At 40.5% G+C, this 19,752-nt stretch overlaps 1 protein-coding gene across 1 annotated transcript in view; it reads right to left on the bottom strand.

The window, feature by feature from the left end:
• The window catches only part of LOC104624892 (catenin alpha-1-like), a gene marked incomplete at its 3' end in the record, with an annotated part of 45,203 nt that extends 25,769 nt beyond the window's left edge, over window positions 1-19,434 (bottom strand). The window contains exons 1-4 of the mRNA XM_010292371.1: window positions 19,272-19,434; window positions 18,355-18,474; window positions 16,035-16,301; window positions 13,134-13,337 (exon numbers count right to left, since the gene is read on the bottom strand). Of these exons, the coding sequence (XP_010290673.1) occupies window positions 13,134-13,337; window positions 16,035-16,301; window positions 18,355-18,474; window positions 19,272-19,430 (750 nt within the window). The remainder of the gene's footprint in view (window positions 1-13,133; window positions 13,338-16,034; window positions 16,302-18,354; window positions 18,475-19,271) is intronic.
• Between the last annotated feature and the right edge of the window lie 318 nt (window positions 19,435-19,752).

The raw sequence follows: 19,752 nt of genomic DNA, 5'->3' as shown, positions 1-19,752 counted from the left end.
GTAGGAAGGGATTCAGCAGGCTTAGCCTGCAATATAGCAACAAAAAAACCCTAGATATGAAGTTGCCTTCGACAGGAAGCAAAAGGCATTAAAAACTGGAAATGGCATCAAAAGCTGACTCTCAAGAGACCAGCTACGAAGCACCTCTAGCCTTACCAGCACCAAACAGCAGAATTATCTCCCCTCCCTCCCACACGTGCATCTCAGTAACTTCACTTGCCTCCAACAGAAGACCAAACAAGAACGGCCTCACTGACTGAGGTTGACACCACTGGTTGCAGTTAAAGAAAGCCAGCAGCCTTGTTCGCATCACCTCCATTTACCTAATGTAAGTGACTCACCGAGGAGCCGTGCAGGATTAAAAAGCCACTGAAAACATGGCATGCATAACGTCATCCTTTACAGAGACGCTATCAAGCCATTATTTACTAAGCTAACTAATTAGCCAGCCACCCTTGCAGATAATGAGAATGCATTAAAGTATTTAGAATTCCAGCACAAGCCTGACACATACAAAGTGGCTGCACTTCTTCAAAAGTAAACGAATGTCAAAGGAAATAAACCATTTAGGAACAGTCAGCACATCTGAGGTGGAGCAGGAAAGTAGCATCAGCTACAGTAAGAATTCAGAAAAAGGAGATAAAGCAAAGGAGGGAGCTATGGGATGCAGAGGTATTTTACATTTTTATTGTTATCAGCCTCTACTTGTAAAGAAATCATTAAATAGATGACTTAAATTAGCATTAGATAGATGATAAGCAGCAGCTATTCAAAACAAACAGAATTAATGTACAGAACTGTACAATCTGGCACAGAAAAACAGAGAAATTGAATGTACTCAAGCTGACAGTGATCTGAAAAACCCAGCTGGTTAAATTCAGTTTTACATCAAGAAATAAGCTTTAACTGAATATACACTTCACTGCAGTCCAGCACTGAAAGCACCCTTCCCTTTACACAGGCATTGCTCCAGAAGCGCGTAACGTAACCACAGTCACAGAGCAAGCTTACAAAATGCATAAAATAAATTAATCCATCTACTGGAAATGACACCAGGAATACTCCCAGGGGATACGAGTTCCCTGTGCAGTTGATATAGCCCTGCTCTTTCAAAAAGATTTCCTAAACTCTAGCTGAGAGTATCCATGATTACTGGGGGGGGACAGGGGGGAAGATGTTTCCACAGAACTACAAAAATGATTAAGGATAAAAATTTAGAGGAACTTTGCAGATTTCAGCACCTGTCACCAAAAAACCAGTTTTACATTCTCTGTGAATGAATCTTCACCATAGCGTATGGTATCAGGACATGAAGATTTGCTACTTAATTACCACCTTTTTCACTACACACACCTTCCTGGTAGGATCTCCTCATTCCCTTTAGTCGCAGTTCCCCCGGCAGAGTCCCATGGCATCCGCACATACAGGGGCAGCCCTTCGGGGTGAGCAAAGCTGTGTATGACAACAGAAGCAGGAAATGAGCAGGAGACCACCGTACCCAGGCGAGCCTGGGCAGCAATCTCACCCACAGCTACAAGAGAGCCAAGCCTGCCTCAAACCAGCTCTTGTAACACAGGAACAGAAACTTTGAAGTTTGTGAAGGCCCTGCCTTCCTCAATTAAAAGATCCCGCAGGAAGAAACGCGACCATCTTGTAGGCCATTAGCTCCAAAGGGGTCAACTGCTCAGGTGCAAGACAGAAGGACTTTCAACTTTTTTCTTTTTTAAACACTTTGGTTATTTCTGCATTAACTTCTCATTTGCTTGGCTTTTTTCAGTCCAGTGACCTCTAAAATTGGGATTCTTTGACTCCTGGAGAGGTGCCCAAAAACTCATTCTGCCTCTGAGGAAATTTACAATTTGGCATTTAAGGGAAACAGTATCAAATGGTAGAGCTGCAGTCTTATTTTGTACTTGACATCAGAGCTCTCATGTCACCTTCCTCCCCCGAAATGACTCCATAACGACAGTCCTCAAAGGAGAGGTTCAAAGGCATAGCAAGGAAGAACAAGCAAGCCCCATGTTACAAGTTTTTCCGTACACAGTCCAAGAAGCTGACTGGTGAGGTGGGGAAGAGACACACAAGAACCCTTTGAAAAAAGGGAAATTAAATCAAAGCCACAGACACAGAAGCCACCTGGGCAATATAACATAGCCAGTCATTCAACCTCTACACAAGTGGAATTAATTGCTGGGGTTTGGTTAAGGTGTTTTAAATAAAATTAAGGCATACTTAACAGCAATGCACAGTATTAGGTTAAAAAACACGGGGATAGCGTGTTAATGAAGGTACACGACTTGGGCCATCACCGACATTCTCAGCTGTAATTCAACAGCTGGGAAGCTTGAAAAAGAGAAACATCCATCCAAGACCTTCCAACACTAGAGTCAGGACAGACGACGCGTGCGACAAACAAGCCACAGGGTTATCTTCCTACTCAGGAAACAGGATTTTTTTTTAAAAACATCATATACCAATGTTGCTAATTAATACCTGGTATGAACCAGAAACCTGTCAATAGAAGTGGTCACAAGTGGGTATCTGGAAAGAAAAGAAACTTCAAAATATAGGTAAGTCTCGAGCACATTATGAGGAGTGTCTTGAAGAAGTTGCAGGAAGATACTTCAGGATCTCCAGCATTCTTTAATATTTCTGTATTTCTTTTGATTGAGAAATTACTCAGCTACATTCATACATCAAGACAACATTAAAAACAGTATCAGAATTATTTGAAGTCTTGAATAGTTTAAGATAGTAAATGCCCTGACTCCCCCAAACTGCCCCTATGTGCAGCCTCATGCTGCATGGACAAATCTTAACTTGTCATTATAAAAAAAGCCAAACCAACCCACAGAGTAAAACAAAAATGTGCCTGCCTCACTTTTCCATGGGAACTTTAGTCCAAAATTCAATGAACTTAACACAAAGGCAATATGTCGTGCCTTTTTTTTTTTTAAAGGAGTCCATCTCTTAAATATAAGAACAAAATATATTCCCTAAAATGCAGCAGATTAAAGGCAAGCTAGAAGGAAAATCTGGAGCAGGCAAGAAGCAGAAAGGGCTAGGTGACCAGAGAGCCCCCCACCAAGGGCACCCACTTGCTGCCTGAACACCTGAGCCTAGCAGAGCTAGTAAATGGGTCTGTCAACCACCAAGACTAATTTGTTTGCATCCACAAGAACTGTACCTCATCTCTCTCCAGTCATTCTGCTGCATACTCCCACATCACCCACATTTCCTTTGCTCCACAGAGATACTTAGCTCTCAAGATACCATACCTACGAAGTTAAACAGTTTCTAAACCAAGAATCTTTTGTTTTCAAAGCCTTCCCCCTGCCCCAAAGAGCTACCAGGCTTCATTTTCCAACCTCTTTCCGCAGGTTTCATGAAGTAACTGATGATGTCAATTCAAGTTATCATATTCACTAAACCACAGATGACAGCACCTCAGGCATACAGAAGAGATTCTGAGCTGAGAAGCAATTTTTTTTTTCTGGCCACATATGGCAGCAGTAGGGCACCCAATGAATGGCAAAAACCTTGTTTCTTGACAGTCAGAGGTTAACACAGATGCAGCATGAGTCAATAATCCATCAATGGCTGCACATCACGCAACATTTGCATTCAATCTGAAACGTACAGACATTAAAGAAAAATACACTAAATTTATGAAAGGCATAGTTATTTGTGAAAGCAAGCTCAGAACCATGCAATGCTTCCTTTTCACTGACTACTGCTAGTTTTGCAAATGCCCTGGTTTTCCCCTTATGGCCTCATGCCGAGGGAAAATGTTCTTAAATTGGCACTGAGGAAAATACACCTTTTAGCTCACCTTTGCAAGGAAGTTCTTGGCCTGAGAGCTTATAGGTTTTCTGCTGGTTTTGTAAAGAAACCACTCTAAAAGAGTGCCAATTCAGCAAGAATAATTTTTGAGCATACAGTCTCCAAAGTCACAAAGTCAGTCTTTTCAAATACCTTTGAGCAGAAGATTTTTAACCCGGGTATATACAAGTTGTCTCTGCTCTGTCTCTCCTCTGATGCTGAATAAACACGTCCCTGTGCGGAGCTGAAGGAAGCCAAAATTTTCTCCTCTATTTCAACAGCTTTCCAAGACACAGCTTAACCCTCATCCTTTCCTCAGACATGAGAAGGATTAAGTCACTCTTCCGCCTCTATTTACATTCAAGAGGGCTGCCACTACTTGGATAAGCCACAAACACTAATTATTCTGTATTGATTCAGTTGACTTTCTGGGACAAAGTAGGTATAAAGCTCCAGGACACGTTATGAGCATTACAGAACAGCTTTCTTAGACAGGATAAAGCAGGTTAAGCAAAGAGCACAATTTAGACATCAAACACTACATCCAAACCAGAATTTCTCAGTTCCCATCGAGACATCTACTGCTTGCATTGTGGCCTATAAAAAAGGTGAAGAGATGTTGAAAAGCAAAAAAAAAGAAATAACAGAGCACAACAAGTTTTGCCTATCACCAGAGAACTGAAGAGGATACAAGTAGTACCACACAATAACAGGGACACATGTGTACACAGACAGCGACTGTCCTAATTCTCTCACTTCATCTTCTGAATCCCATCCTGCAGAAAAACAGGAACTTAATCCAGAGTTTGTATTAGATCAAGGCTAAAGAAAAAAGGCGAAATCCAGGACTTGAGATGCAAGTATTTTGTTGTAATGCAAGAACTGTACTATTCCAACTTTGTAATAATTCCATCATCCCTTTCCTCTAACAAGAGGAATTCAAAAGCCCACTTGTGTGGGTAATACATCTGCACACTGAGAGCATGATCCTGCTGGAGGCTAAAAGACTGTTTATCCACAGATCAGTAGTCACTGTGCAAACTTACATGCTCTGTTCCATCTATGCTCCTCAATTTTGGCTTTGAGACAGTACTCAAGTATCACCACAAATGGAGCTTCATTACGGGTGACTATATATTTAATCTTACATAGGCAGATAGAGTTCAAGTATTTTCTTACAAAACATTAGAACTCAAATACATTAAGTCACAAAACACAGAACTTCAAAGCAGAATCCATGCATAGCATTATAGCATATTTATGTTAAATGGTTTACAGCTCAACAAAAGTAAAATGCTGCTAAAAGCCCACCACCATATCACAAACAAGTGTGCACACCTTATTATTTCAGGTCTTCCTTCCACCAATCTTAAATGTTATTTGATCAACATTAGCTTAAGAAAGGTCTGGCTTTATACCATAATATTAGAAGATATTAGATATGTGTTAGCATTAGAGACAGACATACGTCTAAAGACAGGAAAAATAGATGTTTCATCAATACAAACCTAAAGGGGTGGGAGGAGAGGAGGGATCGGGTAGGATGGAAGCCTTCATTGCTGTACAAGGTTATCTACAGGACTCAATTCTCAAGTTTAGAGATAGCATTAGATTTCAATCCTGCTGCACACATGAATGGAGTAAGCATTGTAAGCGAGGACAGCCACCTTCCTTTTACATACATCACGAGTCTACAACAAAAATGCTGAAAAGCATGATAAGACTGCAAGGTTGAATACTGCTGCACAAGACAGTTTAGACTAAGTCCCAGCTACTGTCAAATCTATTCATTTTGAGTTACTACTAGCAATTTTGTGCCAAACAAGCAGCGAAGGCTGAAGGTAGTGGATGGCGAAGAGCAATGACTTAAGATTTCAATAGATTGCTAAGCTTGTGCTAGAACTAGACTTCAGGTGTGAGTGTTGGGCTTTGCTGGGTTTCTTTAGGCAGGCATTAAGCCAGCCATACGCTTCTTTAAGAAATGCATTCTCACTACATAGCACAAACACCACTTTGGGACTGAAAACGTATTCAGGGCTTTCTGGTTGTGCCACTTGCATAAATGAATTGAGAACCTCAGTGGAGGCTGGCTGCACTGACATTTACTACCAGCCACGACAAACAACGGGCACCCTGATGAGCTGCCCTCCCTGCCCTCTGAGGCTGAGCACCCTCATTGCAGCAGTTGTTTAGGATTTCTAAACCAGCAATTCCATATGCACATCAAGACAAGCTCAGAGTAACCCCTGAGATGACAGGGAGTTCTGCAGAGCTTTAAAAGCTAAAGGTCACAAAGCTGATAAATGGAAACCAACTCATGCAAAGCTTTATTTCCATAGGCTCTTGTATTACTACCTAAGAAATAAAAGTTCCCATAATGTCTTCTGAAAACATGTCCCATGCTAAGTCCCAAACTAGGATAATGTTGGGTAAGCAGCCTGAAAGATTGTTCCTGTGGTCCAACAATGCCTGACCGATGCACCATGGAATTCTCATCATCTTCAGGCTTCACTCAAAGTATGACGAATTATTTACTCTATGTCAGCCAGTAAGCATTAAAAACTATATCACTTCAGAAATGTTTTGGTTTTAAAAGCAGCATCTTTTGTCAAACTGAAAAGGTCTATGGAAATCAGCGCCCAGCATAACAGCATAGCCCTCTTTGCTGAGCAGCAAAGTCCATGACAGGAAAATCCATCCAGGCTTTCAAACCACGTCCACCACATCAGGATTCAAGCATCTTAAACTGACAGAAACAATATTAAAAACGAAAGTGTAGATTATCTCAAGGCAGAATTTTTATCAGCATCTTTATCATAAATATGGATCAGTCTGCCATTTTAATTCATATTTATTTCCACAGAAACAGTTGCTTTCATTAAGAACTACGCAAGAGCCCTTTCAAATATATGTATGTATACTTGCTGTAAATAGGTTTTACAGTCATGTAAAAATTCACATGTGTTTCTTTCCAAGCTTGGATCCCTGATGGGAATGCAAAGCTGTGGGTAAACATTATTAATAGGCAAATTCATAATGAAAACACATCTCCATTCTGTAAATCACAAGTGTGTCAGGAGTCGAAATACCCTTTGCCAGTAGTTCTGAAGGCAAAATTATTTCTCCCAAAAGATATTGCATAGATAAGCTAGGCACTTTCTTGCCCATTCATTTTCAAGCATCAGAGATGCTCAAAGAAGCTTAGGGAAGAAAAGCAAAATAGTGCAATTAAGACTGAGGAAAGAGAACTTGCTTGGAATAGTACATTTCCATAAGCACACTAAACACAGAAACAGGGTGCGAAAAAAGCCTTTAGCAAGTTATGAGACCACCATGTCTAAAACCAGCAGCAGTGTTGAAACCTACTTCAGACATCCTGAGAGCCAAACCACACCGGCCAGCATGCAAAAGTTCCTACTAGGCAGTATAGTACAGCAACCTGGGGTTCCACCACATCCCTTACCTTCAAGTTGTGGTATACAATTGTAAATTAGATTAAAATCTAACATTAAAAGAAATACAATCCCCATCTGCAAGCACACCCAGCTATGTACTCAACCACTTGAGGCCAAACAGAAGATGGAAATTGGGAAAAAAAAAAAAGTCAGCTGAAATAAGCATTCCATGCCTGGAATGCTTGCTCTGAAACCAGCCCCTGATGGTTTTCTCCATTTGCTGCCAAGCACCTCTAATGCAATCCAGACAGTCAAGGACACAGTCAGAATGTTAATATGAAAACATTAAAATTCCCATTGAAATAGGACCTGTCAAGCTACTTTATGTAACATGATTTATCATTTCCAAATGTAGTAACAAGGGATTTTATTGTATGAGAGCATATTGTACACAATGGGACTCCAGGTTCGCATTCCACACAAGCCAAACTAGAATTTCTGACAAAGTTTATGCTAGTACATGTCCGAGTTACTGGTATGTGTATGAAAAGGTAGCTATATGCCTCAAATTGATGGGGCACAGAATAGATGTAAAATGAGAGCTCTACTCATTTCTGTGCATACTATATAGAATTGGACACCTCTGATGACTGCTGTTGAATGGCTCTGAAACAGTGCTTATGGAAAGAAGCCGAACTGTCCCCATCCCTCAGGGCATCAAGCAATAAAAACAGACTGCCAAAAGCTTAAGGAAGTTTTTATTCCCAGTCTTACCTGTCAATTGGATAACTGATGTCTTCTGCAAGTTCAACATAGTCAAACTGAGAGCAGACTGGAAACTTCTGGCTAAGTTTCCAGCGGATGGCCTGTGCTTTCTAACCTACTAAACCCCAACTTCAAAAACCACAATCTCCTATGTTTACCACATTTAAGACAGCTAACTTAAAATCAAGGCAAGTTGCCCAAGCTGTGTGCTAATAACACTCATTGAGTGTTACAGCATAGAGCACATACACTGTCACGACAAAGTTTTGGGATTTTTGTGTCTGTAGGCACATTTTCTTACCTCTCCATTCCACACACCAGCTTCTCAGAAAAGCAGAACTATTTCAGCTCTCGGATCACTGTTGCTCTTTTATGCATTCACTTTAAGTAGTTTAGATAATGTAACTGCAATGAAAACTAAGCGTATAAATTTGAGGCAGAGTTGACTAGTCCAGTACAGAAAAGCAGAGATATTGACAAGAATTGCACCTGCTCTCTATACTGGGAGACCTATCCCACCAGCTGCTAGTGCAAAGGCAACACTGGGATAAAATGGGTAGTAGCGTCAAAAATAATACTCTGCTTCATACTTTTTATTTAGAGCAAACTGGAACCGTTCAACATCCACCCACACAAGACTATGGAGTTAGACAAAAAGACTGTTTCCATTGTATTTTGTTACATTGCTGCACTCAGGATCCTAGCTTTCTTACTAACTTCTTCATTGGTGTCCTATTAATCTTGAACATCATTCAAGTAGATGCTTTGCCCTGCCCTCTTCCCTGGTCTAAGTCTGGTATCAATGTCTAACTAAACTCAAATATGCTTTGAATTTTTTAATAAAATTAAATACATACCAAGGATGCCTGACTGCAACAGATCACACAAAGATCTGGATCTTGCCATCAATGAGTTATATTACAAACTTAGCTATGACTGATGTGGTCAGTTTATTGCATTCTAGGCAGCTGATCCCAGATCCAAGACCTTGGGCTACTTTTACAATGCTAGTCAGAATCAATAATTACATTTTTTAGGCCTTCCCATTCTTGGCCTGCAATTCAGCACTAGCAGTAAGAATAAAGTTTACTCCAAGTAATAAAAATTAAACACATATAGACATTCATGTTTGCTGTTTCAATCCAGGAGGGATCTGCAATGCAAGTTTAAAACGGAAAACTATTTTCTGTTGGAATTGAGAAGTAAGCAAAAGCCATAACAGAAACGAGCCCTCCCTAGGTGAAGTGGAAGATGAGGGGAAAAAGCTAAAGAATCAGATGCTACAATTAAGGGACAAACAGACAGCATTTTTAAGTAATGTGGCTTATAAACCAAGAGGCTGGGCAATAAAACAGCAGAGGAAGCTCAGTGGACATAGGTAATAAGTGATGCACATGGGAAAGACCATTTAACTTCACATTTGCTGAAACAGAAGCTAAATCTTGATGGTAGCCGTTTCACTCAGATACCACCTCAGAGCTCAGCAGCTATCAGAAAGCTCATCAAGTGTTAGGCATTGTTAGTACAGGACTGAAGAACAAAACCAGAAGATACCATGACACTGCCTGAATCCTGAACGGCAGATGCAGTTCCGGTCCCCAAATCTCAAAGGGTATCTGAAGATCCAGACAAGGCACAGGAGGAGATAGCACAACGTGCCTACACCAGCATTTTGGCTCAGATCACAAGTGCACTTCTGAAACTCCTCTCCCAATCACTGCCGCTTCACACACTCTGATTCTCATGTCAGAGCCTTCTTGGGCCACATGAGTTGGATTCTCTGAGTAAATCTAAACAAGGAGACAGCCACTACCATACCAAATGCTAACTAGCACCCAGTCCACAGGACTAGGCTAAAGTCAGCTGATGCAGACCTCTGAATTGCAGATAAGCACAGGCATCGAGTTCCAATTCACACTACAAATCCCATCCTAATCCACCGTGCTGTTTGATGAGGGCAAAGCCAAAGCTGAGAGCAGGTGCTGAATATCTTGTTTATGGCAAGCACTAATAAAACTAGGACACGTCACTCTGGGGAAGATAAGACCCAATTCTTCTATATGATATGGCTCTGAAACAACATAAGTGGCATAGAAAAGGATGAGCAAGGAGGAACTGCTCGGGGTCTTTTCCTAAATGAGATTGAGGAAACATCCATCAGCAGAGGTAGAATGTCATTCATGCATCCAAGCAAAAGATGTTTCTTCACACAGCACCTGTTTAAGCAGGAGAACTCCTTGCTAACAAAGACTATGGATGCTCTAAGTTTATATGGGTCCGGAAAGAAACTATACAGATTCGTTGGGAAAAAGTCCATCCACGGTCATTAAATGCAGTCAGCAATGCTAGCTCTGGAAGCATCTGAGCACTTAGGGGATACATTGGATAAGTAAAATTACATACCCCCCCTTGTTACTGTCTTCCTTGTAGGATCCACTACTGGACACTGTCAAGACTACATACTGGCCTTGATGTACAAGATTTAGCCTGGCCAAGTTGGACTACTCTTGAAAATGGTGAGACAGGTGTGCTAGATGGAAAAGGAAGTAAAATGCACACCAACCCAAGAAAAGGGGATACAAACTTCGGTAACAAGCTACTGAAAAAGGGCAAGATTTCCTTGTTAGAAGCATAATGACAGGCTTCATCCCCATGCCAGCAAATGCAGTACAATTCAGTTTATTACTGAAAACTGTTATTCAGATGGAAACTTCTGCCATGCATCGTAACACAGCCTGCAACGCTTGCAGACTTACAGACCCTCAGGGGCAGGTCCAGGGAGACAGTTGAACTATGGGTCCAAAACACTAAACTTTGTTATAAACTGTCTAGGAAAGAGCCTTTTTATTGCCAGAGATCTGAAATAAAACCCAAAAGCTAGAGGAAGTCACTAAAACAGAAGGCATTTAAAACTAAAAAGGAATCTGCCTCAAGACATTCTTGTGCTTCAACCTTTCCAGTGTATTCCTCATTTAATCTCTTCTCTGAATTTTTACACTTGGCCAATAAATACCTCTTATTCTAGTACTCAGATAGGATTTATGATGCACTGCAAGTGCTGTGCAATTAACAGATTTAATGCCTGATTCATTTCCTTCTTCAAAGAGAAACTGGAGAAAAGCACAACAGGAGATGGCTGGGTACTATAGCTGTGGGTATATCATACATATACATGATATGACATTTCCTTTACCACTACTGTAAGTCAGCACATCCCTACTCTTCCTGTAGATATATCTGTTTAGATTCCCAACTATTATTCATTCTTCAGCTTAATCATTGAGGGGAGGTTTCTATCCTCAGTATGGATTTTTACACACCATCCCACATTTTCACCATCATTTATCAATTGCTTTTTCCACTCCATTTCACTGCATTTCTAATCTCATTTCCCCAACTACACTGTCTACAATCATAACATAGCAGTGACTTAAAAAAATTCAGTATGCTCCACTAATTTCACAATGTGTTAAAAGAGATAACAGAGGGAATACATTCTTTCCATCTCAGCGCAATTACTTTAACTTGCATATCAGAGACAACAGTACGCAGCTGAAGAGGAGGATAGGCATTTCTGTGGAAGGAAGTCAAAGCTCTGCGATCTTACACAGGTATTGACCAACTTTCAATAGGAGAAATGCCACCAACTCTTACGTGCAAGACCAAGCATTCACCTCTTCCACATTTTTAATTAGTATTTGGTAGATGTTTTATTGTGAATCATGCCTATAGGGCTTCATTCAATCCAGCAGCACATTTGTTTGAGGGATTATTACAGATGTATCGTACACTAATAAAACACCCTGCTCTGAAAGGAATTATAAACGGCACAACTTAGCAGCTTGCTTCCCAGCTGCAGTTTTAAGTTCTACATAACATCAAGGCTGAGCACAAGCTACCTTCACAAGCAATTAAGACAGATGACATGAAGTACCTAGCTCAGCCCGCAAGCTATACAAGACTTGGCTTTCAGTTTTGTTCAATTACTTTGTCCTTGTCTTTGGTAAACAAAAATCTGTGTTTTACTTTCTCTCTACCATACACTGCATCTGTTCTCCAAATTATACCACCCTAATCCACACACAGCAGCCTTTAGACCAGTTTTACTGTACGCTGAAGTAGTTTTTGACGAAAGATTTGAAGGTAAGGTACATAACACAAGCGATGCTCCCAAATAAATTCTACTGGGGAAAAAAGTTCTCTCTGAATTAAGTTTCACCTCAAACACACTCCAAAGCATAAATAACACTTCGCCTCATCCCATTAAAATTTCCTCATCCAATTTTACTTGCCACAGTGCTACAAGCCACTTAGCTTCTTAAGTTGTTGCCATTTCTGCAACTTTATCTCTGAAATCAACTTGAACATTATTTAAAGACTAGACATAGTCTAAATCTTATGATATCCCAACCTCATCTCTCAGCACAGCAAGAGCTATTCAGATGAAAACCCACTGGGATAAGAACAAAGAGGCAATGGAGGGGAGTCCAATATTATATCACAATGCCCTCAAATGCAGAAGCTCATCCGCATGACATGACACTTACTCCAACCATAGAAATATTCTCAGGCTTCAAATACTGTGTGCACATTAGATGCCTAAACACCGGAAAAAAACTGCTCAGAGTCCAATACTTACACCAGACCATTCTCAGGATTTCTTACAAAATATTTAACTTCATACATCACCTCTACTCAAACTGAGTAGCAACAGTAATTAACTTGATTCTGAGAATTTATGCCTTTACATGGAAAGACAACACAGTTAAACTTTCCAAGCTTCAACAGAAGCAAAGTACTACTTTTTCCATAAGCCAAGTTACCTTATGTAAATCGAGGTGGTAAAACACACTTATTCTATCGAATTTCTACACAAACAAATATTAAGTCATACAACAAGGGGTTAACACTTTTTGATAATAATTGCTTAGAAGAGTAGAGATCAATTTTAAGGTAAGTATCATTGATGGTTTAAGTATGTTTGATTCCACCTCTTGACAAACCTTTCAGGACTCTTGGTTATTGTTCAAATTCTGTTCAGAGACAGAACAAACCAGCTTCGAGACACACAGCTTTTGATTCCACATTTGAGATAATCACATAGAGTTAAAAAACCTCACAAACTAAACAAACAGAACAGAAGATACTCACATTCCCCATGTATTCTGAAAGTAGATCCTGCAAGGCCTGTCGCACTGCATTACACTCGGCAACTATACGTTCCCGTCGGTCATCACGTGTGCAGGATGAATCAGCCATCAGGGCTGCTCCGCTAATGATGCTCTCCAGGCGCTCTTCCAGGGAAGGCCTAAAACGTTCTTCGCTGAAGGTCGATGGATCCACAATAATTTGTTTCTAGTAAAATAAAGGTTTTAAAAATTGGTAATCAGATCAAACAGTAAGTTACTGTTAAGTCATCAAGACAATTGTTTACAGCAAACCCCTGATCAGGCATAAGAGGCATAAATACCCAACACACAATTTTGGCACTGAGGATGATTTTCATGAGTAGTTTTGTAAAATTACTAAAAGGTTCCCCAGCAGATTACATTGCTAGTCATTTCTTGTGCTGCTTTGACAGCTAAACAGAACTTGGCCACAGGAAGCCTCATTACATGAATGGCAAAAATCAAATGTGCCAGCACAAATAAAGTTCAAAGTACAGAACTCTTCTTAACTACATGTCAATCTGGACATGCCTTCACTAGTTAACTTGTCAGATATAATTACCCCATCATGAACAAAAAAAACCCAAGGAAAACAAACGTCCAAAATTAGCCCTATATGTAGTTGTCTGTTGTCCTAGTTTATCCAGTCTTTCTTCTCTTCACTGCTACACAGTTAAATACAACAGTATTCTCAAAAATTCTTAAAGTGAAACATCAACACAAACATTTCAAACAGAAGAAATCGATTTCTGTGCATGACAGAAAACTATAACAGGTTTGTCTTGACAAGAGTATTAGTAAGCACAGCTCATACTGAGAAACTTAAGGCTGAAACAGCAGCACAATCTGATTTTCAAGGGGCCAATACCATCACTCACAGAAGTTCACCAGGAAGAAGCAGTGTAGTATTTATCACCTTTGAGTACTTTCAGGTGGTTTAAACAAACAAGTTTGCAATTTATTAAGGAAAAAATATTTGGCCATTTCAAGGTTTTGTGGTTTGTTTAGGGTTTGGATGGGTTTTCTTCCCAATACTGGGGCAGGATGGGAGTCTAAGCTAAGTCTTTGTAAGAGAAGCCCCAAAGTTTTTTTTAAAATGGGATTTTTTGCCTTTTTTTTTTTTTGCCATTTTTTTTGATCAGTTTGTATACCAGATAACTTCAACAGCAACACCACAACCCCTACTTCTCCCACCAGCCAGCACATTTTGTCTCCCTATGGAGTAACCACCCAGCCTTTGCAGCAGAATTAGAACATGGCACATGCTCTCCAACACACTCCTCATTTTTCCTGAAACTTCTAGCTGTGTGGATAATACAATGGTAGTATGCTACAACTCCAGAACTGCACCATCAAAACCAGAAATAATTATTATCTTGTTCTTTTCTGGTAGTCATTTAATATTTTACCATCACAGAAAAACACCGGACTGTTTGGGGGTGTGTGTATTCAAAGCATCCATTACAAGAGCACAATAATACGCAAACATTAGCAGGGAATGAAGTGCAGGGATAACATCTGCCAAGAACCTGAACACATTTGCTTTGTCAGTCTCCTTTGGCAGGAATGAGATGACAAAGTTATCACACACAATGAGCACTGAAGCTGGCCTGCGGAACAAGCCCTGCTGCTATTAGAGCTTCACAAAGCAGAACTAAAAGCTCAAAAGCTCCATGTGAATGGCAACACTCAAAAAAAGTCTCCAGCCATATATTAGAGAGTTCATTTAGTAAAATATGGCCATATATCAGAAATCACATTAAATGGTTTGAGCTAGATTAGCCAATCCATGAACCTGAACTGAAGTGCTGCTTTAATTTTCCATACCTAAGTCAGTCCTAAACATCATGTGCTGTTACAGGACCTGCCTTCCCCTCCCACCAACACCTGCTCAAACCTGCAATCTCTTGGGTGCTAACCTGAGGCACACTCTTAAGATTTACAGAGATGAACATACAACTGATGGAATTTAAGAAAAGCAGACTCTGTAATCATAGTCACAAAGATCAAGACACCCATGATATCTTGTTACCCAAGAGATGACACAGAAAGGCTTCACACCAGGCACAAGGAGAACCCAAATAGTATTTTATCCTGGTAAAAGAAACGTGGCAGAGAAAGTAATGTAGGGGAGGAACAAGAGTGCCAAGAGCAAGAAGGAGGTGAACAATATCTGGCAAAAACCAAAGTATTAAATACCTTTTGCGTCACAGCTTTGCAATACTAAATAAGGTTTTAGAGACAAGTTAGTGCCAAGATGTTTAAAATTCAGAGGCTGAATCGGTTTTAGACACAGAATACTGGCTTCAAAAGGCAAGTGTTCTCAGTAAAAATGCACTGCTATCCTCAGTACCTTACTGAATGCAAGAAATGCAAGATAAAGAATATGACAGATCAGTACAACACATCAGCGTGAAATTACTTCATTCCCAACCAAAGATCGTATTAAACTTCCCACTTCATGTTCCTCTCAATAGGTAGTTCGGGCAATTCCAAATACATTATTCACTTTTAATAAGTCATTTCTGTCACCTACAAGAATACATTACATAAATATATTATGAAATAATCAATTTCAAATAAACCAAGGGCTTACATCTAACATAGCAGTAAGCTAACTGCTATTTCAGAGATAGTTTCATTTGACAGCCTTCAATCACCAAGAACCGCATATATAACTTTCTATATGCCATCAATCCTAGTTTGGAAAAAGACTGTTTAAAAAAGCCTACTTTACCTGGGACTTGGTGTATTTCAGTAGAAAATGATTTTTCAGACAGTATAAATAAAAGCAAGCTGTTGTTACTAAATCAGGTGAACGAACACAAGAGTTGGAGTCACCACTACTTTTTTTTTTTAAAACATAAAAGAGTTCAAAACTTACATCAAAATTGTTTAGAGCATAGGCCAGCTCTCCACCTCCACCCTGCTGCTGGGCAGCATCATCTGATGCAGTTGCTTGAGCTGCATTTGAGATGCCCGTGACCGCCTGCTGAAGTTGTTTGTAGATCAGGTCCCTGTTAGCTTTGTAAGCAGCTACATCAGGGTGCTGCAGGCAGGCCTGGGACGCCGTATAGAGAATGGGAACGTTCTTCTGCAGAATTCCTCTGGCTGCCGCCATTTGATCACGGTGGCCCACATCTTTCAACTCCTGTTAGGACAATTAACAAAAAAAAAGCATTTGAGAACATTCCCCATGTTTAACATGCATACACTCTCTCCCTGCATCTTTAAAAGACAGGCAGGTTCTTTGCCTAATATGCTCAAATCTAACTATCTTCTGACTGCATATCCCTATTCTTAACAGCTCAACTAATTTCAAAACACAACAGCTTTACAAAGACAAAAAAAAAAAGAAGCACTGTAGGGCAATTCACAACTCCACAATTCAAAATCTGAACTTGGATTTTTGCTCCCCTCCACAGTAGAAGACCAGCATTTTGAAAGCTGGTAACACCTGTAAATCAGGAGGATACATAAATTGCAAGCACACATTTTTCTCCCCACTCCTTCCAGTTTGCATTACATCTGAAAAAAAAAAAATCACAAAGAAACCTAAATCCTCATAACAGAATACCTTACATTTTTAGATAACTTAAGAACCAAGCTAATTTTTAACCAACCAAACAAGAAGCTTCCCCTGCAATGTCTTGCACTTCCACATGAGTAGCAAGATGTTCTTCAAATTAAACTCCAAGACTCAAAACCAGAATGTTTTCTTTAATCACACCTAGAAGATGAAGTTTACTCTCCTCAAGAGACGCAGGTAGTTAATTTTAGAAGAACAAGTATATCATCTCATTCAACTTCTTGTTCATCTCCAATGAGACGAAATTAATCCAATGACTGTAATTGCTGCTAATTTAAGAATAGCGGTAAAGTCCATATGTCTTTTCCCAAACTCTCACTGCTGCAATTCTCTAAAGCACCATCACCTCCTGTTTTGGAATAGAAGCACTAGGAGTAGATAAAGCTTCTGAGTCCAGCATGAGCAGTAAGTTTATAAAAGGAAGAACGGACACAGTCATTAGCAGTATCATAATTTTCAGGTTACCACTTAAATCTAACAAAGATGTGATGACAATGAAGAAAAGGACTGCCTTACTGAGAAAAGGAAAAAAAATCTGACAGACTCTTCAAAATGAATGGGTAATATGCGACCTCTAAGATACACACTAAGCAGGGAGGGCACTCCAAAGCAGGCTTACAGATTTACAGATTTTGTACAACCACTTCCCATAGTGCAGAACAATCCATCACAAAGCAGTTTAAGAACATTTATTGCATTGCCATCACAACCCTACTTCCATTTACTGCAATCAGATTTTAGATACATAACCAACTGGCAATCCATTTTAGGCTATAGCCAGTTTATTTTCAAAGATGAATCTGTACAAAAAAACAAGCAGTGTCAGAGGTGCATAAGCAGCTTCGGTTTGTACATATCAGCAGCACAAAGAGACAAAAAATGCCTTACAAGAATTATACTATTTCTGATAAATGGGACTGCCCACACCTCTGCTTTCTTTTGAAAGCCTACCTACACAAACGTGAGTCACAACAGTGCTGTTGAACAACACAAATTTTACATGCAATTTAAGGTGAAGCACAAGCTATCTGAACACAGAACACACAAATAACATACAGGATTTTAAACCCCTTCTAAACCAGGCATTTCATTGCAAGACTAACCAGCATCGCCACTTGCTTTCCTGAAAAGATTTTTAATTCTGTACCCAGCCATGACTTTTGCTCCCCATTTAAATAGGCACGCCTGGTCTCTTTGCAAACCACAACAGCAGCATGGTCTAGTGGCAAGTGCACCAGGCACCGAGTCACATCTCCATTCTCTTTCCTAACCCTAACCCTGCACTGCTTCAAAATGGGAAGTGCAAGTCTCGGGAAGCGGCATTTCATTAAGGCACTAAAGCATTAACTTCAACAAATGCTACTAGAACAAATTCCATCAGAAGCAGTACACTACAGCTGAGCAGCCTTTCTGCTCAGCAGGCAAGCTCAAGTTTCCTAAACATGGCAGAGTGCCACACAAAGTACTTCAGCAATAAAAGTAAAACAAAACAAAAAAAACCCCACTATTAGCAGCAATAGGTACTGTCCAAGAGCAGCAAGGCTGCCTTATTTTCTTATTTTGAAAAAGAAAAAGAAGAAACAATATACAGAAGAAAGAGCTGCCATGACTATACCTGTTGTCTTTTGGCTGCCATTATGTTAAGCTTGTCCACTTCTGGTTTGAGGGCTTTGTACTGGATACCTAAATCCTGCTCTGTGCCAGCGTTTCTTAGTTTCAAGATACCTTCTTCCACCTAAAGGAATATATATTCACATATTTTTTTTCAAGTAATACAGTCCACAGTTCACAAAGTAATTCTGAATGTTCTTCGTAGCAGACAGAAAGCAATCTTCCTCTGCTCCCTTTTATTTTTTGGGGAGAGAGACTTCAAAGGCTAGCAGTACTCAAGGCTTAGGTACTACTTCGTAGTCACCAGCTACCAGAGACAGCCAAGTACAGGCATTTGACAGAGTATGAAGGAGCCCAGGGCCCGGCACAGCTGCGGCAGTGGCCACTGAAGGGCACGAGGAGAGTCCTCAAAGCCCTGACACAAAAGCGGGCCCACTATCGGATCTCATTTCATTTCAAATTCTGTACAAGCCACCCACGCACCCTCTTGCTTGTGGGAAGAAAAGGCTTCCTCAAATATTCTACATTCATTTTATTTAGTCTAAAGAAGAGACTCATTCCTAGTAGCTACAGGGGAGTACTGGTTATAAGAAAGCCAAATTATTTCTTTAAGATAAAAAAAAGCTGGTTATCACCTGCAGTTGCAGACCATCGTGTGTTTAGTTTCAATACTAAGAGTTCAGAGTAAAGTGCAACACAATGTCAAAAGCTACTGACAATGAGGGTAAAAAGAAGTGACAAACATTCAGCGCACACACTTTGCTCAGAGGAAAAACCCCAAAAACCTCCCTGCTCCAGAAGCAAGCTGCTGACAGCGCCCACACCGGGGTCAGTACACACACATGAAACAAAGCCACTTGATAGAGCACACCTGGTGTGCCAGGCACAGCAAAGTGAATCGCAGCAAAGAACCACACTTACTACTTTAAGCTGAACAAGCAGCTTGTAGACGTCTGCCATGTCAGCCAAAATCAGCAGTCGAGTAACGGCGGAGAGGAGGGCGCGCGCCGCGCGGACCATGTTCCCTCGTTTCACAGAGGAGCAGGGATCATCTGCAAACTCCCCTGAAGCGCTCTTCATCAAGTCACCTGCACAAGGGGAGAAGATGGTCTGACTTTAACACCGCATAGCCCCATTTCTTGAGGGGCTGTAAGGATTCCTGGGCAAGCCAACCTAAGTCTTGAAAACAAAATGTATTTGCTTAAATACAGCCAGCAATTAAGATTACATGTAGCTACCTCTAAGTACGGTTACCACATGGTGTCCGGTAAGAGAGGCTTGCGTGGGGAGGACGGGCTGGGAAACAACACTTTGGTCCTCACTTCCAGCTATACAAGCGTTTTAACATGCCAGAGTCCTCTGGAGAGGCAAATTCAAGCATGCCTTTGTTACTCCACGCAGG

The sequence above is a fragment of the Phaethon lepturus genome, unplaced genomic scaffold, assembly GCF_000687285.1.
Source record: "Phaethon lepturus isolate BGI_N335 unplaced genomic scaffold, ASM68728v1 scaffold34178, whole genome shotgun sequence".
Classification (NCBI taxonomy): Eukaryota; Metazoa; Chordata; class Aves; order Phaethontiformes; family Phaethontidae; genus Phaethon; species Phaethon lepturus.
This window is presented reverse-complemented; position numbering and strand designations above follow the sequence as displayed.